Here is a 25,668-nt window from a genome sequence, read left to right on the forward strand (position 1 = left end):
TATACTATTTGTGGTATTGAGTTATTAATATTTTTGAGGTTTTACTGTGCTCGGTGCTTTACAAAGCATAGGATGAGACAGTATTGCAATCTGAAGGACAGCAAACATTTACTCCATTGTATAAAGTTATTCCCTTGCAAAGTGCATCTCACTGTACTCAGTGGAGCACAAATGAAAGGCACATCTGAGCAGAGATTCAGCACAAGATTTATGCGTTACTGAAGTCTCATTTTGAAGTCTTAAATGTGTGGTGCATAGGCCTTGAGCTGTCTTTCTGCAGAGGTGAATTTCACCCTTCTTGTGATTAGGATCCTAAATAAGCAGTGTCCTATTTCATGCATCTTTGGGTGACTGCTGTCACCTTTTCAATCAAATGTTGTAGTATCTATAAAAAGCCAAAACCCCGGTGTTTTTATATGGCATTGCACATTCCTATGATTAGAACTCCTCTGGAGTTCTCCAAACCGGGTGAATTCTGTGTGCTTATTTCTGATGTTTAAATACAGGAGGAAATTGCCTACTACATTTCTTCTTCAGTTGTATGAAAAAATTTGCTAATCCTTTGTTTTTCTTCAGTTCAATCCTCGTCATTTTAGTTAAAAAAAAAATGTAGATGTCTTTTGGTTATAGTTCACCATTGGTAACGGGATTTTTGGAATGTATATGACACTATTGCGGTTGGTTTTGTTACATTTTAGTTGTGTGTATTTTATGGTTTTTTGTAGGAACCCCGTATTAGAACTCATATGTCACGCCAGGCTACGCAGGGTACACCGGTCCGTAACACTGGCAGTCCAAAGTCTGCAGTGAAAACGCGTCAAGCTTTCTTCCTTCACACAACATGTTTGACAAAACTTGCCCGTCAGGTCTGCAAAAATACCCTCCGGTTGCGGCAGGCAGCAAGACGTCCCTTTATCCCTATTAACTGTGCTGCCATTAGGGCAGAATGTAAGATGTTTTTAAATTCCTAGCTTAATGTGTTGTGCTTCCAACCATTTTCTGTCTTTCATTTTATTTTCTTTTTCAATAAACATTTCTTGTCTACAGTGCTTTTGTTTTTATTTTTTTTCCTCCAAGATCTAAGTTTACATTTGTCCAGTGTATTATCAAAAAAATTAGACAAAAAGTCTGTTAAGGAAAGATTTCAAGCCAGTGATATGAATGAAATGGGAATTAAAAGGAGAATATTGCAAATGAATTAAGAAAGAGCATCATCTTCTCATTCATCTATATCATATAGGTCATAAAAGTTTTCGCTATTGTCAGCAAGTCTTACAGGAAACTGGTGTGCATATTCTATGACACAGAAGCCATATTTTCTACGATGTATTGTGAAATATGACCTGGTTTTGTTTTTCACAACTAAAGATATGGTGTTAGATTCTACTACCCTTACACAACTTGATTTCAGTGGGACTATTACAGAACTAAGGAACTGCTCAGAGATAAATAAGGATGGCAGAATCTGTGCTTTCTATGCCCTTAGTATTTTTGAGCTCTGAAGATCTTGATGGCCACACTTAATGTTTCATCCACATTTTGCTTCTTTCATCCATTCTTAAATTTTAGTTTTCTGCATGTTTCCATACTATTTTGTGCTTTCGCTGTGTTCTTCTAAAATGAAACATACAGATCCTTGCTTTATTGGTAACTTAAGGAAAACATATTTAGCCAGGGTGAACGTAAGTACCTTTTTAGGGGGTGAAAATATGACAAATAGTTGAGAAATGTTTATAAAGATTGTAACTTAATGGCTTCTGTATGCTCTAGTATGTTTAGAGCCCAATCCAACATCCATTGTAATTATTGGATGCTTCATTGGGTTTTTGATCAGGTCCTAAATGCATAATTTATTACATCTACTACCTCACTTTCTCAGCTTCTGTGGGACAGTATCTTCAAAGCTCCCACTTGGTGTACCCATGTGAAATGTACTACTACATCAGCTCACCTAATACCAGATCAGGAAAAGAGTTAACAAGATTAGGTCAGCCATGCTGGCGCATAGTTACTTAAATTGTATTTGTAGATCCAATTTTTGAGAATTAGAACTCATTTTATAACTATAAAAACTGGGTTAAGGCAAACATAACACATGACAGATTGAATCACAGAAGTCTCTTTGAAGTTGTACAGCGTGGTGGTGAAGCCACTGAGCCCACCTCCTGCCTTGTGGGGCTTCCCACCAGTATCCTGCTCAGCCAGAATCTCTGGTCTCCCACAGCCGAGGCACAGAGTTGAGCTAACCACCCGCCAGCAAAGCAACAAAGACACTGAACCATCTAAACACTGGGAGCACTCAGCTATAGGACTGTTGGTAGCACCCAGGAATGCAACCCTCAAAAGGGACCAAAACCCCAAATAAATCTGTCTTACTCTGTGTACAAGTTTTACACAGAGAAAGCTTGTCAGTTTGCCATCTTTATCAATGAGAGATCTGCACCATGGCTGCTTCTGCCCTCCCCCACAGGTAACAGTTATTTATACTGGGCCTGATAATAAACAGATGTGTTTTTATTAAGTATAAAAAGTAGGATTTAAGAGATCACAAATGAAAACAGATCAAGTTAAGTTACTGAGCCAAAATAAATAAAACATACCAACGAATCCTAATCCAGTAAGAAACTTGTTGCCTGTAATTCTTATCCTGAACAGTTGTTCTAATCATCTCTTTCACAAGCTAAGCAACCTCTTATCTTGGGCCCAATCCTTCCCCCTGTTCAGTCTTAGATGTTTCCAGCAGGCATCTTAGGTGGTAGTGGGGTGGCGGGGTCTCCTGGCATCTGGCAACTACCTGTATTGTTTGGTTCCCTCCTTTACACCTCTGTTTTACAAGGTGGGAATTCTTTGTGCTCAGTTCAAATGTTTCAAAAAAAGTACACGATCCAAAATGGGTTCCAGCATCAGGTGGCCTGGCCACATGGCTTTGTAGGACCAACCACACTTTGGGCTAACAGGACAAAACAAAACCACTCAGGTCATTGACTTGATCACCGAGCAGTCAGGCTCTTCAGAGTATGAGTAGTGGCCCTCATTGGCACATTTAGAACAGATTCACACTTCATATTTCTAATTTCATATATGAGAATGATATATGCAGAAAAACAGGATATAGACATTTAGGGGACACTGGCTCTTGTGATAGCTTACATTACCTATTTTGTATAAAGCATCTTTGAGATATAAATGTACATATTCATAAGCGAATTCTCATAAAGCATGGGGAAGGCAATGACGTAAGGAATACATTTTCTTTGTGGGTTTTAGATTGGGATGTTAATGTATAACTCTTCATGATACGGAAATCTTGGGTTTAAAATTAGCTCTTGGATTGTTTTCATTTCCTCTCCATTGTTCATATTCCAACACATGCAAACTCTGATCCAATCCTGCTGACATCCAGAACTTGATAAGACTGCTCAGGGGAGTAAAGTTATTCACCTGGTTAACTGTTTGCATTAGTGCTTTTTTTTTTTGTAATTAAAAAAAAAAAAAAAAGCAACTGGTACTCACCTGGCCCCTGGTCCCCAGCCAGTCCCATGGCCAACATAGTACCGGCACAAAAAAAGCACTAGTTTGCATGAGCGAACATAAGCAACAAATTATGTTTGCTTTATTCATGCACGTCTCATTGGGTCTGAGTCTCCTTTTCTTTAAACATGCATAAATAAGGAGCCACTCCTTTAAAGCCCATGGAGACAAAAGCTCTGTAAGAGAAGAATTGTGCTTCCATTGTGTGACAAAAGCAAGAAAGATGTGGCTCTGTGCTTCAGTTTGGGTAGGTGAAGCATATGAAGGCTGAAATGAGTTTTCACTTTTTAACCTTAATACATATTGCAGCAAATCACTTGAACAATTCAAGGACCAGTAGAGTAACAGCTCATTGATGAAGAGGGAAAAAAGTGTTCCTTTTGCAATTAGTGTAAATTGGCACCACTTTCTAAAAGAGTGCCTGAGGGTTGCAGGGTACTGTAGAATTGGATTGACTTTTAATAGAGAACCTTGAACCTTTGTCCTTCCTTGTTCAGATTTTATCTTCCAGTTTGTGGATTTAACAGGAGCTGTAGCATTTGCTTGAAGAAACAAAACAAATGGTTCATCTGACTGTTAATCATCATCCTAGAAGGGACTTCACTTTATATACAAAACCTATTTTTAAAACAAAGGAAATAAAAAGCAGAGCTTTTGAAAAGGAAATAATCATTCTTCCATCAGACTAACAGTGCCTTGAGTACTTCATCTTTGTTCTTTTGACTGAAAAAGTGTCATTACAAATTAAAATCGTGACCTGAAAGATCTTTCTTTGTAAACGCTGACATTCATTTTAGTTTTTACTTGAAGGAAAAATTACATCTACATTCTGCCCGTTGAATTCCGCCACCCCAATTGGGCCTGAAATAGATTAAAAAACCCCACAGTAACTATTGTGTTTCTTTAAAAAAAAAAAACGTAAAAAAATCCAGCACATCATTTGATAAAGTGGAACTCTGAGTATGTGGGTATTGTATTTCTCCAACAATATTTTCTGCACATAAAAAAGCATAGTACTCCTGATCCATAGATTGCTTGTCCATGGAGCTAACTTGAACATCATTAAACCTTATCTAATAACAAACAGCCCATATAATTTTAAGTTGCTATAAAATCTGCTGTTGTATATTCTTTCTTCCAGTGACCTATTTGTCTTTCTCTGTTGTTGTACACTTAATTGATTTTTAAATGCAACTCAAGTGCAGAACAAATGCACTTGGGACATCACACCCTGCACTAAAAAATACAGGGATATCAGACATGGAAGCCACCCTCAGATCAGTGTCAGAGTCAACCCACACCCCCAAACCCCATTTCACAGGAGGCAGAGAAGAAGTAATGTGTGCCAACAAGCGTGTTCAAATGTCTGTTAACCTTGCGCATTCGCGCACATGCACACACACATCCTGAGGTCCTTGCTGCTGTCTGAAAGAATAGACTATTTAGGACCAGCCAAAGGCCTGAAACAGAAAGATACCAAGAGACTGGACCTTTTCAAAAGAAATGTTTTTTTCATGCGTATCCTCCAGCTACTCATCTCCAACCAGCCATGGAGTTGCAGCTTTAATCTGAGACTCTTCAAAAATTCAAAGATTCACTGTCCCAAGAATCAAGATTGAAGTTCATGATCCTCTCAGAAGAAGGTAAGAACATGGCCGTGACTTTCTTCAGGTGTCCCTGGAAGCCACCAACTTGGTGGCCCACACAATGGCCATCTCAATCACCGCAAGGTGGTGTTCTTGGGGCCAGCCCTCTAGCCTTCCTTGCAAGGGCCAACATTCCATCTGGGACCTCCCTTTTTAGGTTCATCCTTTTTCTCAGAGCAGATATACACAAGATATCATGGACTGAAGGATTCAAGGGCCACATTACAATCCTTAGGCCTATATGCTCTCTCTGCTTCCAGTAAGCACTTCAGGCCCCAAAAACCATTTAAGTTTTCAGCTCCTCCAAGACACGAAACCTACAAGAGCACAGGGAGAAGATGTAAATGGCACCAACCACTTCTACCCACTTCTGCCTCCCATTTGTGTCCTAGACATACTCAAATGGGCCAATTAGGCTTTTAGAATGTGTGCTCGAGGGCACTGTACCAGTCACCATTTCAAATCTACCTCTCCTCTCAGTTTTGGACCAACTTTTGCTCTTCAGACTGGAATGTTCGTTCATTTGATTGGATCTTTGTGTCCTGAACACAGTGCCAGCCAGTTATACTCTGCATATTCATAACTGTTGTTCTTCAAGATGTGTAGCTCACGTCTATTTAATGACCCATTCTCTTACCCATTTGTCCAAGTTACTGGCAAAAAGGAGCTGTGATGGTGTGTGGTAGGCAGTGCCACTTAAACTGGTGCATAAATATACGACTCCAGAGTTCACTTAGAGTCAGCCTAATGGAAGCCACTAGAGGAAGAATCTCCAACTGCAGTACAGGAACACCTAGGATAGAATAGGCCTGAGTAACATTTCAGAGAATGGAAGGTCAATAACTGGGAGCAGGGGTTTTCCGGGGGAGGGGATATCCCTATTTAAAGGACATTTCTGCTGCCCACCCTAAAAGCACACTGCTGTGAAAATCCCATTGTAATAGATCTGTAGGCCCTAGCATAATGAAGAAAATGAACACTTACCTGAAATTTTTTTCTTCTAACTAATACAGTCCTCAGATGGACCCTGGAAAATATCTAGAACAGAAGCAGAATCTGACATCCCAGTCTTTGGGGTTGGTTTCATTAACTTGTCATGCACTGTAGAATGAGAAATTGCTGTGCTTTTATTCAAAATGCATTTAACATGACTTGTGATTTAGGACAGTATCTTGGCTTTGAAAGTTGTCATGACTGGAAGAAATTTAAGATGCAGCATTCCCCGGCTTATCAGTGACTGACAAATCTGGTTCTACTGTAAGCAAGCCAAAGTACCCATTGTAGTGGATGAGGGGATCTTATTACTAGGAAAAAAGAGAATTTACTATTCTGCACACATTTACAGCAATATAAATCAGGAGTAACTCACTAAAGGGCAAAGTAGTTATCCTGGATTTAGACAACTGTGAGCAGAATATATACAATTAGGCAATAAATCTGGATAGCTATCTGTAAATGTTACCGACGTTTAAGTTGCCACATACTCAGCTTTACATAACGAAAGGTCTGCACCTAGTTCTTCATGTTGTGGACTGTGTTAATAAAAAAATGTACATTCTTCATTTTTGTTTCTGGCAGATCAGAAACTACAATTGATTTGCCTACCTTTCTGAGTGGATAAAGCATACACTGTATACTTAAAATCTATTCCTAATTACAGTAAGGATTGAACAATTTGACTTATACCTTATTTTTCTCACATTTGTTTGTGAAGTCCATACATTTCTCTCATTCAGGTTTGAGTCTCCAAAAAGTCCACAAACCTCAAGCAATCTTTTTTTTCTTAAAGACTGATGGCCTAACAATGACACCAACTCCAACTGAATAGCCAGCATTTGTGTAATATAAAAGTACAAAGAGATGTGACGATAACAGGTTTCAAGTGAAAATTTTCAAAGGGTTATTTATAACCATGAGTAAAATGGATTGAAAACTGTGTTTTGAAGAACTGTAACTAAGATTTGAAGCAAATTTTGCCATGGCATATTGAGAAGACTATTTCCTGGATAATATGACTGTATTCGTAGAAGAAGTAGCTTGCAACATGAGCACTGGAAAATGAATTCCATTGTATCGCAAACATTTCTAGTAAACTACCTTAGAGTCAAGTGGGTTAGTTTAAAAAGCTTTTCTGAAGGCTGTTAGTATGAGGAGAATGAATACAATTGAGATGCAGATGCATTGTGGTGACATCTTTCCTTGTGCAGAGCAAGGTTAGACATGTAACTGCAAAGGTGGGATATATATGAGAATCTTTAACCAGCAATGAGAGGCTTTTATTCTGATCTTGACAGAGTTACATTATCCAGAAGTATTTATTACAGGATTTGTGGCTTAGTTTTATGTTTAATACTATAATTCAACAAATGTATTTTAATAGGTTTTCACCGAAACTTAAAAGAACATCTGGCACTAGAGGAACTTTAATGTTAATCCTTTTGAACCATAAATATGTCTCTCTTCCAGCGGGAAAGACAAGACTGTTACCATAAATACTGGTAAAAACTCTTACAAACATAGGTCCCAATCCTGCAAAGACATGCTTAACAGAGGAAGGGTGAAACCATGGCCCTAATATGAGTTTCCCATTAGCTTTAATGGAGTTATGCTCTCACAAAGATGATAATCCCAATTACTTCTCTGAGGTTACCACTAAGGCTTGGTCACACACCAGTTAAGTCAAATGGGATTTTTGCAATCAACTACAGTAGGAACGGGATCAAACCCCCAGTGTGTAAAGTTAAGGGCATGTTGCAGGATCAGCTTCCCTAGTAAACTTCAAAAGTTCAAATATGTCATTAAAGAGTGACTGATTTCTCTGACAACCCCTGCAGCCCTCTTGCCAGACCCTGCCTGACTTCTTGACAAGGAACAGGTAGACATTTTTGAAAGATGTGCATTACACATCATTTCAGCAATAAATGCCTTTTATTAATGTTTGGGTTTTGAGTTCAATATTTTACACAGCTTAACCAGAAATCCATGACTCAGGAACAGAGAAGCAGGGAATCAGTAGCATATGCCTATGTAGTGAGAGGTAAATATATTTTGTCTGTCTTAAGAAAAGGCTGTTCTGCTGCACCTACTGCTTCTCTGTGGTGGTCAAATGGTATGACAGCAGTACTGGAGTAAGGCTGTTTCAAACCTGTGTCCACAGTCTAGCATGGAGTCAGAAAACTTTCCAAGGCGGGGTGCCGAAATTTGACCTCTATGTATGGTCTGAGTGCAGGTGATACTTTTTTAAAGTCACTAATAATCCTTGCTTTCAACAGCTTCATTCTTCTATAAATTAAGATGCAGAGCTTTACCCTTTAGGTGGTGGTTGATAGCGTTAGCTGGCTTTTTGTTATTCCACAGGCAGCATGGCTTTGAGCAAGCTCTTGTCTGCATGGGAGACGAAGGGCAGGGCTGGGCTCCCACTTTGCATGCCAATGCAAATTGGCTCACATGCCACTCTTGGTACCCATGCTGGGGGGTGCTGACCCCAGGTTTAGCACAAGACTTCCTTACCCCAATTCAGTGACATTTTACAAATAATGTGAGGTTTATCTCATGGATTACTTCACAGCAGCTGCTTCCCCTCCCAAAAGTAAAATTATTCACTATGTTTATCCTACTAAGGGAGTCAATGGAGAACTGTCTTTTTCTTCTCCCATTTAAAATATCTCAAATGTAATAGAGTTTTTAAGTTACGTAATGTTCGCTCAGTTAGTCCTAATTCAGTTTTTTTGCTGAAAAGAGCACTTGTAGTTTAATAGAAAGTGCTCTGTGTGCTTGGCTTTTAGAGTATTTGAGCTTGTGAGCCTTTGAACTTTCCAGATATCAATTGTCTGAGGAAACTTGCAGTAGGAGTCAGAGGATTTCATTTTTCCACATAGGCTGCTTAATATACTTTTACCATTAGGAACTTTTTGGTAGCTTCATTGTTTGTTTAAAAATGATGTGAACATACCTTTATGAAAAATCAAAGTTTGAAAACGGAGGCTATAGCTTTTGTTGTTCTTCTGGCAAACCTTCTGGTGATTTTTTCCCCATAGGATTACATGGAATTTGGATATGAAATTAATTTCTAGAAGGTGTAATTTCACCTCTTTTTCTTCAGTATGAATTGACCCATATGGCACTTCTGACCTGTGGATGATTGTGTTTAGCAGTTTGTGCTGGGAGGGATAAAATCAATAGGAAAGAATTCTTTATCTAAAAACTAGAGACAAGGTAGAGGCAAAGTGGAGACTGTATAAATATTTGAATTTTGGAGCCAGATGCTCTACTCCCTATTTTTAGCAAATTGTATCAAACATATATATGTGCAATTTGTATATGTACTTAGGTATAATATGCATTTGTACAGGAAGAAATGGGATTTCATGGTGTGCAAAATATGCAGGATTTATCCTCCTTTTTCACTATATGGCTATTTCTAGATTAGAGCAATTTGTCAATAGAAGTTTTTGTTGGAAGATATTTTGCGACAAAATTGCTATTGACAGATCATGTCCAGACAGCAAAGTGGATCGAAAGAGTGATCCGCTGTAATGACAGCGTCCAGGCTTACTGTCAACAGAATGCACTTGGTAATCTAGATGCTCTCCAGGGTTTGTCAACACAACATCCGTTATGTCGACAAAACACTCTTGTCTAGACATAGCCTAAATTATATAGGCTGAAAGCTCCTTATTATTATTTCTAGTCCTACTAGAAAAAGGACCAACCAGTGTTTCCAACTAGTTTAAAAAACATGTGTTTCGCTTCCATTCATTCATGTCAGTGGGAAAACTCATAGATTTTCTGTTCCTCTGTATTCCTGTGAAATTTAAATGACAAGACTCAAAAAGGGCGAAAAGAATAAAGCGCCATGATTTGTCTGGACAAAAGGCTGAGTTACGAATCCCATTCTTCATCCTGGTGCCAGCTAATTTTGCAACACTTGGGATATTTGTGCTCAGTACTTCATTTTTTGCTCTTCCTGAAACGTCTTACAATCAGGATGCCACACTCCAGAAGGCCCTAGATGACAGGCCTGTTCTCTCCTACAGACAGCCTCCCAACCTTATAGGATTCTCACCCACAACCATAGTCTGTACCGCAGGAGCACCAGTCCTGGAACTTTTCCTTGCAACAAAGCCCGCTGCCAGCTTTGTCCACATGTCTATTCTGGAGATACCATCCCTGGACCTAACCAGGTTATTCACAGAATCACGGGCACATTCTCATGTTCCTCCGCTAACATCATATATGCCATCATGTGCCAACAATGCCCAGATGCTTTGTATATTGGAGAGACTTCAAATTCTCTTAGACAAAGAGTTAATGGGCACAAATCAGACATAAAAACACTCCTGATCCACAAACCAGTCAGCCAGAATTTTAATGGAGTGGACCATTCTGTTAATGCCGTAAAAGTTTGCGTCTTACTGAAGAGGAATTTTCACGACAGTCTGAAAATAGAGGCTGCTGAGCTCTCTTTTATATGCAAATTTGACACATTAACAAGTTTGAACCAGGATGGGAATTTTCTGGGTCATTATAGGAGCTCTTTTGCATACTTGGCTTAATTTAATTCTTGACTCCCACCTCCCTTCTGCCCCTCTACTGTCTGATGTGCTCACCTTGATAATTTTTTTCTGATTTGTCCACCTTGATTACTATTTTTGGTTCGCTGTGCCTTAAATATTGAGTCTGTTCTGGTATGGCTATGGTCTGAAGAAGTGGGTCTGTCCCACGAAAGCTCACCTAATAAATTATTTTGTTAGTCTTTAAAGTGTTACTTGACTGCTTTTTTGCTTTGATAGTATATAGACTAGCACGGCTTTCCTTCTGTTACTGTCTTACAGTAGGTTATGAGCAGTCTCATGAGTACTTTTATGAGCTAATAAACCTCTCGCATGATTCTGTTCTGACTGATGGATGAAGTCCTTGGTCTAGAACAAGGTAAATTCAAACACCCCATGTAATAAGTTTGACCTTGAATGTACAAAATGCATAATATAGTGAGTAAATCTGAAGGACTTTCTCAAAAGTGCAAACTGAGGTAAGAATATGTGATACGATAATGATGAAATCTTGGCCCCACTGAAGTAAATGACAAAATTCCCTTTGTCTTATTTGGGCACGGGCTTTAACCCATGGTTTCTGTTTGTGAAAGATGCATTTTTCTGTTGATAAAGATCACTATTGTTGTAGCAGATTTCTTTTAAGATTATCCTTGCAATAATCACCTGCAGTATTACACTTTATTTGCTAAAGAATGATGTACAAAAACCATAGAGTATTTATCAAAGTCTAAATTTTAAATAATGGCCCTTTCTCACAGCAAGGTTAGTTTACAATTTCAGAGCCAAATAAGCTTGTAAAAAAAACAGTGCAATGAAGGCTTTGTGCTAATTAGTCCATTAGAGGTGTCTGTTAATGCCCAGGACTGTGTTTGTGGTTCTTATTTTCATTTGTTTTTAAATCATCTTTTCATCTTCATAATGTTTTCCTTTGCACAGAGTTGGCCATTTTCCAAAAGATTTTGTAGCTATTCGATGTGTCACAAATAATTATCTTTTCATGTTTACATACATCAGCATATTTCCTGCCTCTGCATCCTAGTCTCGAGTACGTATGCATCAGAGGAATATGAGGTAAAAACGAAAGTATTTTTCTTTTAGTCAGTAATATGTTATACTTAGAATGCATAGAGGAAACTTACAGATGTACTGTTACTGTTTATGTGGAGTACTAGCCTGTTAAAAATAATTTTTTAAACTCTTCACATTTTTTATTTTCAGATGCAGACCGACATTGTGAAATAGTTGGAGGTCCTCTGAAGATCAAAAGCACTAGAAAACCACTGTCTTGTATCATTGGGTATTTAGGTGGGTATTCTGTGTTTGAGGAAAATGAGTAAAGTTAGACGTCAATATTTTAGCAATTTTTAAAAATTCTACTCATCAGTAAGGAAAACCATAACAATGTAACATGATTAAAAGCTCAGATATGCTACTGTAATCTGCTATGCAGTTGCATGGTAAATTGTTTGTGCTTTGCAGTATTTAGTTAGAATACCTTTAGACATCGGTGTAAAAATGGCTACATTTAGCATGTGGTAAGTTCTCTGGCTTTTTACCTTGGTGAAATTTTCAAAAACATTTAATGTTGGTCTTCAGCTGGAGCAGAGCTAGGCCCATGCTGAGCACTTCTCGAAATTCCATTCTAAGGTGTTAACAGTTTTTTGTATCCCACCAACTCGCTGCAAAAGGTGTGATATTCTTGAGTGCAAAAATAGGAAAGAGAATATATCAGCATATTTCTGATCAGAGCTCCCAAGGGGGGTGGGGGTAGAAAAAAGGGGTGTCGGAGATGAGGGGAGAGAGGAGATTCCACTATTTTTACTCAATATTAATACATCAAAATCTAATCTTCAAAGGGGACTACCATGATAATACATTCACTTCAGGAATAGGGAAAGCCCTTGAGCTATACTATTGTATAAATGAATAAAAACATTGAACCAGTTCTTAGAAGAACAAAGAAGCAGAGATGAGCATGAAGAATAAGCAGAGCAACAGAGAGTAAGTCAAGAATTGCCCCAGTGTACATTTGGAATAATGCTATGAAGCCAGTTGTGTTACTTTCAGTTTACTCAGGTGTAACTGACAGGGGAAATCAACCCACAGTATTCACTGAAATTCCCATTGAAATCAATGTGTAAAGAGCAGGAATAAATAATAAGTCTCAGGATTTTTTCCAGTATTAATAAACTGATGCCTAATGCTGACAAAGGGGAATTTTCAGAGAAAGCGATTTTTTGAAAAGGTCTCTCCTGCTTACAGAGTCATGGGCAGATGTTGTTTGTTAATCTGGACATCTTTTGACCTCAAAGTTCCAAAACATGTATTCTTGCCCTTCAGTAGTGACCCTGTGCTTATCGAGGAAAATCACAGCTCCTTGTACCCTAAAAAGCTGCAAATTCAACACTGAAGAGTCTAATTTCTCTCACTGAGTTGAATTACTTGGGCCTATGTGGGGAAACTGAGGCCTACAGGGTGGACAAGATGTAGTTGTGAAAAGATTAATGATGAGAATATTCACTTTGTTTCATTTTTGCAAATTTGTTTGGTCCAATCTGAACAGTACCATAGATGAAATAGCTCCACAAAAGGTGGCTAGTAAGTGACTTTTAGTGTGCTGGCTGTGCATAGTTGAATAAAATACAGGCTGACCTTATACAATCTGTAGGTTATTGCATTTTGCTTCTAAAATTCATCATCCCATGCCATGACTTAAAGGTCTGCTTGAGTAACAGGTTTGCTTTTCAATTTTTCATACCATTCCGTCAAATATTTGTTAGAATACATGTGGTTATACCTCCTAGGAGATCATTTTTCTCCATTTCTTGAAAGAGTGTCAAAAGGGTGTTTCACCTACCCACACATTCTGAGTCATGTCTTTCTATTATGACTTTGCTGGTTCCTGAGGAGCCAATAAGCATGAAGGGTAGTCCCCTCCTTGGAGAGACTGTGATTACTTTCCATGCAGCCAATTTAGAGTCCCCTGTGTGTAGGGAACAAGAGCCCTGAAGTGTGTGTTGCTTACCTGAGGATCTTATATTGCCAATTAGGGCAGAGCTGCACTTTTGCCTGACAAACATCGGTCATCATTTCCACCTGTAATGGTTCAGAAGAGTTGAGTTGGAGGGGCAGGTGCTCAGTACCTCTGAAAATGAGGCCACTTTTGCGGGATTGGTCTAGACTACGCAGGTAAGTAGATTGCAGATACGCAAGTCTAGCTACAGCAACTGTGTAGCTGGAATTGACTTTTCTGCAATTGACTTACCTGGCTGTCCACATAAAGGGAGGTCAACGGGAGAACCTCTCTTCATGAGAAGTACAGAGTTCGACTGCCAACCCCAGATAATTTGAATTCATGCATCACTAGCAGGCCGTAGGTCAAGTAAAAATTGTGTATCCCTAATTTATTTTCATTTTTGCTCTTTTGAGTGGTATTGCTTGAAATGCTGAGCCTGTGGAGTCCCAGGACTGTAATTTACTATAGCTCAGATCCTCAGAGTTATTAAGCACTTAACTATTGCTGAAGTCAACAGTAATTCAGCACCATACATACGGTGGCTAGTACAGTATCCAAACAGGTTGGCTTCCAGGCATTGGCACACTCTAAATGTTAATAATAATATGGGCCTGAAGTATTACTTTGCCTCACTGAAAATTGAATTATAACCTGAGGCAAGCTTAATGGTTAGGTGGTGTACTGCTTTGCAGGTGACCTAAATGCAATCCCTAGGATGCCACCCGATATTGACTTCTCACACAATCTTAATTCTGGCATTTCCTAACTTTTTGTGTGGTTGCTTTATAACCAGAGTACTGGTTTTTTTGTATAGATTTTGCTGTGTGTAATTCTGTGGGTTATTGAAAATGAAACTGGGGGGGAAAAAACCAGAAAATTATCATATGGCATCATATTGTCACTCCCTGCATCCCGTCTGGGTGCAGCAGGGGGAGTTCATTGTGAGTACGGGAGAGAGGGTGTCCACCTGCTCTCAGTTCAGGTGCCCTGCCTTGATGCCAAGTTGTAATTGCAGGGAAAGTGCAGCTAAGGTCCGGGCTGAAGCCTGCTTAGTGTGGACAGACACTTCAAAAATGGCAAACTCTGAAAAGTATCTGCTGAGCATGTGTGGACTGCAGTTTATCAAAGGCTTATAGTGTGGCCAAATGTGTGCAGGTTTCCCAGGGGAAACAAAGGGCACGTTCCTGACACACATCTGTGCCTCTCCCCCATGTGGACCAACTTTATGACTCTGCTGCAAAGCATTGACGCAACAGAGATTTTCAAATAAATGTTCAGCAGAATTTTAATGTGGGGAAATTTAATTTTCTTTACCTTCTCGCTCAGAAACGCTGAACTGTAGTAGCTGAAATCACCTCCCAGCCCCCATCACCTCACAAAAGCAAAAAAAATCACTGAAGCAAACTACTTGGAAAATGTTAGTCCAGATGAGTACAATTTGGCAAAGTTATAATCAACAAAGCACAAGGCCTTCTAATAGGAGGTGTGGGCAACTTCGGAATGATGCACTGTTATTAGACCCCAACTGTAATGTAATATACATACCCAAACATATTATAAGGCTTTAACAAAGTAAATGTTTTATGCTCATTTGCCTTAAGTGATTTTTTGTCCTACACAATCTAAGTTCAAAGGGATTTGCTGAGGTGTCTTTTTTTCCTACCTACTAAACACACACAGTTATGCAGTCATGGTAGTTACCTAATGCAGCCCTGAATGAACTAGATTTTTCACCTTAGGGAGAGCCATGATTAACAAAGACTTGCAAATGAATCTTTATGCAAAGGTTTGGAAGCATGCTGGGCCTGAAGAAAGTGGCTTTGAGTTCACAGAAAAATTAAATATAGTTTTAAGAGAGAAAATGAGCGGATAAAGCATTTTGAAATGAAATATTTACAATCTCCTCCCCACTCAACCCCAACAGAGATTCATCCTGCAATGAAACCTACTATAGTCAGGTCAAGGCCAAGCCTTCAAATTCCAGCTGCGAAACGAATGCTCGCAACTCCTAATCATTCATCCCAAAGTATTTTGGGGAAAAGAAACTACAGCCATCACAATGGACTCGAGGGTATGTAAAACTGGGATTTGGGGAACAATGCATCTTTTTATGTGAACTAAAAAGCGTTACTTCTATGAATTGAGAGAACTGAAATTTTGGGTGTTCAGTTAAGTATCAGAGGGGTAGTCGAGTTAGTCTGTGTCTTCAAAAACAACAAGTCCTGTGGCGCCTTATAGATAAACAGATATTTTGGAGCATAAGCTTTCGTGGGCAAAGACCCGCTTGGTCGGATGTATCAGTTAAGTATAGGATACAGTGCAAATTCCCTCTAAGTGAAGTGGCTGGATGCCTGCCCGGAATGCTGTCAAAGTCCACACATTTCACATGTCCTTCCCCTCCACTGCCACACTGCTCCTGCCCTCTGCTTTGGAGGCCCTGGCTAGCTGCTGTGGGAGCTTCCTGCTTGCTCTTCAGAGCATGGTAGGAGTGGGGAAGACATCGATGTCACCCTCCCCAAATCCCCTCCCCACAGAGTGACTGGGCTCCGGAGTTTGCTCCCAGCTGCTGGTGTGTCTGAAGAAGCAGGCTCCAGAGCTGAGTGCTGATTTACTGAAAAGGGGCAGTGTGTGGTACCTGTCTGTCTCTGTCTCTCTCACGCGCACACACAGAGTGTCCGTGTCTCTTTCACACATCTCCCAACACATACTTGTATCATAGTGGTTATTACTTGTTGCTGCTACTTTCGGAGTATATCATGTAAGTTTTTTGACTGGTCTATGCATTTAATAACATTTCTCTCTCTCTTACGCTTAAATGTAATTCTTTGAGTTAGTGAGTCCTAAAATGCCTGTGCAGGCTGGAGTAGTTATCTCTATGGCAAGTTTTTGAAAATATATGTTATATCTAGGCTTTTGATTTGTAGTGGTTGTGCACATTCACACTTTTCTTTAATATGATGCATATAACAAAATTCATTCCACACATGGACATTAAAAATTACAGGGAAACCTGGAAAGTAGTGATATATTGCATTAAGGACTGGATCACAAGGCACTGAATAAAACTTCAAAGTGGTCTCTAAATCTAGGCTACGAACCTAATAATTATCCTAGGAGTGGAACTTTATGAATGTTGCTGCCCTATGCAGTTAGCATATTTAGAATCATAGGCTCATAGAACAATAGAACTGGAAGGGAGCTCGAGATGTCATTGAGTCTAGTTCCCTGTCATAGTAGTAAGAATAGTTTTTAAAAGTCATTGGGAAGGACAGAATCTATTTTTTCTCATCTCTGCTTTGAATATAAATTGGAGTTGTACATTGGTACCAAAATTTGTTGCAAGTTATATTTAGCATATATATGTTGTCAGTTTTAAATGTCATCACTGGTGGTGTGTAATTCATTGGAACTAGTTACATTTTTAAGATCTACCTCAACAGATTTCTGTGGTTTTGCAATCGTCAAGCTGATATTATTTTTTCATTGTTTCCCACTAATCTGCACCGTTTGCATAAGAGAGCAGAATGAGAATAAAAATAAGGATGTGTAGAAATGGAGATGCTTTGCACTGTTGTTGAAAAAATATTTCGTTGTGATGTCTTTAATTGGATTTTGCTCTGTCTTATTTATGTACAGCTACCAGAGTTGATTGCTCTTAATGCTGGTTTACAAATACTGTTGTAATTATTGTATACATACAGTAGATAATAGGTTGGTTCAAATGTTTAGCTCAAATTCACTGAGTTGCATTTGGTAGGGAGAAAGGAAAGAGAACTTCAAGCCATCTTGCGGCCCAAGATTCTGGGGCTCTGGACCAGTTCAGTTCCTTCTGTAAATTAGAACAGCTTGTGGCTTTTTAAGCCTGTGGTTTCCAGCTGTTTTGCTTCATGGTGTAGTGCAAACCATCAGAGTGAACATGAAAATTAGATAAACATATTGTAAAAATTTGTGAATAATTATTAATCTGACTCAAAACTATTTTAAAGTGTGCTTGTACTCCAAAAAGTAATTTGGTTATGGTTTCTTTCTGGTGTTTGCATCATCACTCTCAGCATACAGAGTCTGCAACTGAAACTTAATGAGCTACTGTATCTGATTTGTAAGTCAGAATAGATTCCAGCTCCGGGTTCTTTAGCAGTCTTGGCTCTGTTTAGCTAACGAGTGAAAAGTAATAGAGCATATTATACTGAGTAAAACAAGTGGATCTGACTGAATACAAATGAAGACCAGATCAGTGGAATAAAAAAATCCATTTACTCATTTTTCAGCGCAGAACCCCATCATATACAAATGTAAATCTGCAAATACCACACATTAATGGTTATTTGATATAAATAATCATTCTGCAATGAATCTGGGAAGTATAGAATTCTGCTCTCTCCCATATAAGGAACCCTTATTTTTGTTCAACTGATTGGAGCAGTGAGGAGGTAATATGGATTTGGATTTATTGAATAACAGATGGAAAAAATATGAAGACTTGTATTCTTTGTGATTTTTTTCCTGAAAAGTGGCACATTGGAGGGGAGGGAAATTGTCTTTTCCTAGAGAATGTAGTTGTCAGAAATTGAAAGAGGTGTTAGACTGTTCAGTCTCTCTTCCCCATCCATCACAGAAGTAATTGAAGAAGTATTTTATATTCTGTTTGAGAGGTTGGTTTCTAACCTAGAGAGCCATTCCAACTCCTGCTAACCTGGGCAAATTCTGTTCTCCCATCTGTGACAACGTATACTATATTATTCATGCCATCCGATGATAACGTGACCATCTGTCCCGTTTTTACCAGGACAGTCCCTTATTTAAGCTGTCTCACAGGCATCCCGACTTTTTTTTTTAATGGGCAAATTGTCCCATATTTTGCCAGGCTCCTGTTCCCCAACATCTGGTGTCTCAGGGCAGCAGCCTCTGCTGTCAGGGAGCTCCACTGCATGGCAACCGCTCAGTTCCCCAGAGCCCTGTGACCATTCCCCTGGACCCCATGGCTTCAGCCCCCACTGCCAGTGAGCTCCATCACGGGGCAGTGACCTCATTCCCTGGTGCCCCACACCTAGGGGAAGGCAGCTCCTGCCGCTAGAGAACCTTCCATGGGACAGCTGCCTTGTTCCCTGGCATCCCGCCACTCATGGAGGGAGCTTCTGCTGTGGCTTCCCTGTTCCCCACCCCTCCCACCACAGGGAGGCTGCAAAGCCCCTATTCTCAGCACCCCCCACCAGAAGGTTGCGGAGGCCCCATCCTCTGCTCCCCCCAGTGAGAGGCTGTCGAGCCCCCTTCCCTGGTGCCTCACAGTGGGGCAGCAGTCCCCACTGCCGAGGAGCCCTAACATAGTACAGCAGCCCCCAATCCCTGGAGGCCAGTGTCCCATATTTGCCATTGGGCAATGTGGTCACCCTATCTGATAGCCAATACCATCCTGAAAACAAGTTCTCAAAGGGGCTATGTACCTATTTTGGCTTCCAGAGTGTTAATTGTTTAAAAGCCCTTAAGGAATAGCTGTTATTGGAAGGCCAGCACACTCTGTTCATATCCATAAACATGCGTTTTCCCCTGAATATGCTTTAACAAGGATTACAAGATTTACCAAAGTCTCCCTTTGCTAAGCATTAACTATATACATTATTTTATATTCATCTAAGTGCATATGATGCTGCACAGCAGATTGATGGTACCAAAATGGTCCCTGGCTCATATTCCACATTGGAAAACAGGCAGACCAAGGCACAATGGAATTTACATAGAGAGGGTGTGGCCGTGAGAGTAAGAATGTTTCATTAAAATAGATATTTCCTTAGATTTTGTTTGGCAATTTGTCATAAGTTAGCAGGGAGGCTGCTCTGGAAATACATTGTCATGAGTTTTTCCTTACTACTGTGACACTTGCTAAATCACAATAGTGAATGTTCCAGTGAAAAATTTGGCCTGACTTTAACCCAAACTGACAAAGCACTGTCTTGCAAAAAATGGATGGTGGAGAAAATATTCTGGGTTATTCATTTTCTGGAGCAGCTATGTATAAGAGAAGCATTTGGATCTTAATTCAGTGTGCAAATAGTCAAATTATACCACTATTCAGTAAGCAGATAACCTAATCTTATTAGCAAGAAGAGCATTATTCATAAGGTGAAGTACATTGTACATGTCAAATACATTCTGTGGTAGAAAGCGGGCCCACTAATGCCGGGGGGAGGGAGGGCAAAGAGGGCAACTGCCACAGGGCCCAGAGATTTAAAAGAGTTAGGTTTTTTAGATGCCTTTTATTTTACAAAGAACAAAAAATAACAAGAGAAAATCATGTGAATGAATAACTAGTGTCCATTTGATAGGAGGATGGTTAGCATCTCTGTAATGAAGAATAAAAATTAAAATATTACAGTAAACTCTTTCATATCTGGCTTTCTAGTATCTGGAATGCTAAAATAACTGGCATTTTAACTATAAGTAAAGTTTAATTATATTTTCCATTTTAAAAAGCATTTTTATGAAAAAGAAATGCAAAACAAATTAGGTATGGAAAAATATTTTTAAATGTTGTGTTATGATACATTTGTTATTTTTACAGAAAACAAAAATAAGAAACATTTGACAGTTTTTTTTAATAGGAAGCGTGTTTTTGCATCTCTGTTTCCACACAAGTCATAATATAACTGAATTATTATGCATATTACAAATATTAATATACCTACAGTCTAAATACTATTCAAATACCTTAGTATTTTTGATACACATATAATTTTTACTTAATAATTTAGAAGGAAAATACTTCTAGCATTGAAATTTTGTCACGGGACATCTATTTATGTTGTGTGGAACACCGGTGTTCCACGGAACACAGATTGGAACACTTTTCATTTCTTTCGCTAAAAAGGTCTCAGTATTCAAAGTAAACTTACTCAGAAAAATAGCTACCAGAGATCACCATCTAGTCTGATGAATTTGTTTGACTGACGAAGTGCCAACCTGGCTAATTGTGCTAGGGTGCCCTACATGGAATAATATTTAATTAGTAATTAGGGATTTTGTGGAAAGATTTAGTCTACAGTTTAAAACAGCTCTAAAAATTTACATGGTAATTTCTTGAATTATTTTTATGGGGGTTAGATCATTTCAAGGGGAACAGAATGCTAGATTACATTGACCATCAAGTTCTGTTAAGGTAACTATCTTCATGCCTGTTCTGACATGCCCTTTAATTATTTCTCTACATGTGTGACAGTCTGTGGAATTGCTACTGGGACATTTGATGATATACAAAAGCTCCACATTAGCGGCAGAAAAAACAATATCCACAAGGGATTCGTGTACACAGAATCCATTTTTTTTCTTATAAAGGACATCTTAAAAGTAATTTCCTAAGTAATAGGATGTAAAATAATAAGATAGCCTTCTTTTGTATTTTTCTTTATGGTAGTCCACACTCTTCTGGCTCTTCTAACAGTTTGCAGTAGATTTGTTTAAGTATTACTTGTTTGCATAGGGGAGGAAGAAATGGTGTGAAGAAACTCGATTTCCTCAAGTGGATTGTGTCAGACAAATAGTTTTCAATAAAACTATAAAAGTGATAGTTTATTGTAGAAGAATTTAATTAATGAAGTTAACACCAAGTTAAGCAACTGGGTAAATTCTGTCCTATGTATCACATCACTGGCACACTAGAAGGGACAAGACACATAGATCTGAATCCAGTTTATTGCTGTTTGTTTTGGAGAATTATGATGTCATACCATGGGTTTCTTTGGGTTGGATTTTCCTAACGTATTATCGTTATTACTGTGCTACCCAGGGACATGCTTAGGCTAGTACTTTATAGACATGGGCTTCGTCTACACTACCATGGCAAATTGATCTAATTTACACAACTTCTGTTACATGAATAGCATAACTGAAGTTGACATTATTAGATTCACTTACCACAGGGGTTACACTGCACGGTGTTGGTAGAAGAGTGTCTCCTGTAGACTTTCCTTATTCTTCTCAGGGAGGTGATGTAAACAAATTGATGAGAGAGTGCTCTCCCATCCATTTAGAATGTCTTCACCAGACCCACTAAATTGACACTTGCTGCATCATTTGAAGTAGTGCTGATCTACTGGCAAGTGAAGACAGACCCTTAGACTAAAATAAAACTTTGTACAGGATACCATACCATCTTAAAACCTATAGATAATGTTCTTGCAGTGTTCCAGGTATTTCACAAATCTTGTATTTGCCATATTTTCCATTTGTGTCTTACTGGTCCCTGACTGGTAGTTTTTAATGGCAGAGGGAACCATTATCGTCATCTAGTCTGACTTCTTGCTTAACGCAGGCCATAGAATTTCACCCAATAAGCCTGAAGGCTGTTTTGGGGGCGTTCTTATTGTTTAGTTAACAAGGGATGTAGTGGCTCAAAGGTGCATGATGCAAGCATGACATTCAGCTCTTTTTTAAAAGCTATGTTGCAGTTACAAGACCATCATCTCTGTCACCCTGTAATATCAAAAGCATCTTTACTTCTTTTGGCTCGGAGGAATCGGGTGGGAAAGGTAGGCAGGGTTGAAGGATAGCGAGGAGATATACATATATATAATGTAAGGCTTGTAAAAGGTGATGGCTGGCATAACATTGCTGAAGACTGAGACCTGTTATTCAGTTGAGTCTGTAATACTGGCTGATAAATAAAAGTTTCTCTGTTGGACTCCACAATTATTCATCAACCCTTTCTAGAGGGACTTTTTTTAGGGGTGTAAAGGTGGTTCAGTCCTTTGCCAGTTTTTGGTCTCTTTACAGAGACTTCTAAGAAAGGAAGCTGTTAGTGTTATTTGAGATAGTTGGTGAGGACATGCTCATCAGTATTGGAACAGCCACGTATATAATCCAGATTTGAGCCATTGACTTAGACTCTGTCCTGCATAAAATGTAATTACATTGGAAGAAACAGCAGTATTGTAATTTTGAAAATGTCAGGATGCAGTTATTTTAAGTACAGTACTGCACTAGGATGATAGCAATTAAAGAAAAAAAATGTTAGACCATTGAATCGATCTCCTTGCAAGTGCAGGATATTATAGCCAGATAAAGGATTTATTATTGTTTTTCTGTATGAAATATTACTTGGGTGTTTTTATGGATAGACTTTTAAGGTTTTGTTCTGTGTGTGTGTTTAATGTTTATGACTTTCATTGACAATAGTGGCTATTTCCACAAACCAGAGAAGTAATTGAGTCAGTATGGGTACAGTTATCCTAAGGTTTTTCATGATTTCAGGCAGCTCATCTCTCATACAGGAACCAGCAGATTATCTCAGAAAAAAGAAAAGGCAGAGCGGTCAAGCCCATTCAGAAGATTGGATAGTTTGACAAATGCACTGTTTTTCCATTGGGAAAATAACCTTCGGAAGACAACTGTTCCAATTTCAGGTCCCCAACTACAGCTGGTACTTTCAGTTGGAAAAGGCTGGAAGCCAGTGACTTGGAAGAACAGCAAGAAAACACAATGATCAGGAATCCAAATTTTAGGTTGAGAACTTGGAACTTTGAGAGTGTTCCAAAGACAGAACTATGTTCTTCCATGGATTTTTGTGTTTCTAAAACCAATTCTCAGCCTTGTGAACAATACTACCACCAAGATTTCAGAGGAGTTTACATGTCTTAAATTTATTTTAAATCACACTGCACATTTGATATGAAACTCTTAAGGCTTTAAAATGCCTTGATATTGTTGCATGCACTTACCATTTTTAATTCTTCTGGATGAGGGCATTGTCTTTCTATATCCTGACCAAAAATATTTCTGGTGTATGTAATGCATTCTGCATGATAACTTTTCTTGCAAACTTCATTGTGTATAATTACAGGGAAATTTAAACTTTTCAGCTTCCTAGAGAAAACACTCAACTTTGTATGCATAATCTACATTCGCTCTAATTCTTCATTCTAAATATACTCACTGGATGCCAGAAAACCCAGTCATAATATTTTTTGGAAATATTATACACCTTTTGGAGTCTTCCTCTAGATGCATGTTGCTGCTTTTATCTATTCCGGGAGATGACATTGCTTTCACATCTGCTGCTGCTACTGCTGCCAAAGCCCAAAACAACTTGGATTATTTAAAATATTCCTGGGTGGCTAAGAAGAGCAGTCCCAGCCAAAAAGTAGAATTCTCTCTGCAGAAATCCATAAGGTCTGCAATACTCTTTGCTGATCCTAATCAATGAAATGGGGAAGATGCCTAGAAGATACAGGTGTGTAACAAGACTGGTGACTGTCCTCTCCCAAGTCTCCCTCCCTACAGGTAAATACTTTGAATCTAACCATGATTTCTCTTCATGCTACAGGATTCCAAGTCCCTTTTAGCAATCACTTTGCCCACCAGTTTCTCAACTGTGAACAAAAGCAAGAGTTCTCTGTAGGCTGTGTAAACTTTCATAGTAGTGATGGTTTAGTGATTACCGCTAATTATTTGTATGGATTTTTAACAAAGTTTTTTGCATTTTCCCCCATCTTCTGGCAGGAACTTCTCCACTTTGACAAGGAACAGAGCCAGAGTGTCCCTGGGACATCTGGGATGTTAATGGCAGCTAACAAACCAAGCATATCACTTTGTTCCTGATGAACTTTGCATCACTATCTTGGCTTATGAGTAGAGAGCGAAAATGGCAATGCCATTTTTCCAGACCACAGCAGAGTTTAACCACCAATCCTGACCCTAATTCTCTCTCCCTTTTCCAGAACGTTCATGCTGTGTTTCAGACTGAGATGTCCTCTTTCCTTTCTCCCCATCAAGAGTTGCCTCAGCTCCTGGAGGAACAAATATTAAGGTGTATGCTGAGAATAAGGACAATACTAAGTTATTTCCTGCTGCATTTGACTAGGACCCCAAGTACAGCCAGGTGGGGAGGTGACCATGAGCAGATGACAAAACAAGAAAAGGACAAACCTCCAAACAGTCTAATTCCAGGTTTTGATGACAGTCTAATCTCTCTCTCTCGACCCCCATGTTCACCCCAGCCTCCGTAACATTGATTATTCAGCTATAAGACTAGTCTGGGTAAGAAACAGTCCTTTCATTGCTCCACTTTTTCTGTTGGGAGCTTGAAATGTGATATGCCAACCACAGGAAAATGTAAACACTATCTCCAACTGGCCAAGTATTGAGAGATTAGAGTCTTTCTTGCCTGAGTCTGTCTTGCTTCATGGAGAAACAATAAAAGTTGCATGTATCTGCTTCAACCTGACTCATATCGGATATATAATCATATATGAAAATATGTAGACAGGAAAGGTTTTTTTCACAGTACAGTTGAATTTATTGTTTAGAAATGTACTAGTGTTTTATATCTGTGGTGCAATATCTGTTTTTTGTTTCCAGAAATCTTTCTACCAGACTCTGTTTTGTTTCTCAGTAAGGATTTCAACATACTCCCAAGATGGCATTATCTCCTGCAGAATGTGTATCAGGAGTGACTGTGTAAAATTACTTATTTGAAGCTTAATTTGCTAGTGTATGCATTACTGTTGATATGAATATTTTATTGGCTTATGAACTTTGTGGTGTTCTACTTTAGTTACTACCAACATTTTTTTTAACCTGTCAACTGGGCACATTTGATATGTAAATTATTTGTACTCAATAAACAAGGAACCCCACAACATCATTTTTGTCATTAATTTCACAGGAGAACTGACAGTAAGCCTGCCTGTGATTAACTTCCCTTTTGGCACCAATCTTCCCTCAAAAGTGTGAAACAGAACTTGTATGTCACGTTCTCTTTAGCTAGTTTCTCCTCTTCAAATCTTTCCATATTCATTGCCTCTGCCACATGCCTAGCTAGAAGTCAACTTGTCTGGGGATGTTTCTTTTCGTTATAAATACACATCTCCTAGTGTGAATGTGTGTGTGTGGAGAGGAGAAAACAGAGCTCTTGGAATTAGGATATCCATTG

At 38.9% G+C, this 25,668-nt stretch overlaps 1 protein-coding gene across 2 annotated transcripts in view; it reads left to right on the forward strand.

The window, feature by feature from the left end:
- Positions 1-25,362, forward strand: part of MTA3 (metastasis associated 1 family member 3) — a 178,072-nt gene extending 152,710 nt beyond the window's left edge. Inside the window, exons 14-17 of one of the 2 annotated variants that reach the window (XM_074989606.1) lie at positions 726-948; positions 11,951-12,037; positions 15,673-15,819; positions 24,455-25,362. In XM_074989606.1, coding sequence (XP_074845707.1) covers positions 726-948; positions 11,951-12,037; positions 15,673-15,819; positions 24,455-24,480 — 483 coding nt within the window. In that variant the 3' untranslated portion in view covers positions 24,481-25,362. Of the gene's footprint in view, positions 1-725; positions 1,038-11,950; positions 12,038-15,672; positions 15,820-24,454 lie in introns of those variants that run through there. The other variant, XM_074989605.1, reaches the window with a different exon arrangement.
- Positions 25,363-25,668: the final 306 nt, after the last annotated feature.

The sequence above is a fragment of the Carettochelys insculpta genome, chromosome 3 (genome assembly GCF_033958435.1).
Source record: "Carettochelys insculpta isolate YL-2023 chromosome 3, ASM3395843v1, whole genome shotgun sequence".
Lineage (NCBI taxonomy): Eukaryota > Metazoa > Chordata > Testudines > Carettochelyidae > Carettochelys > Carettochelys insculpta.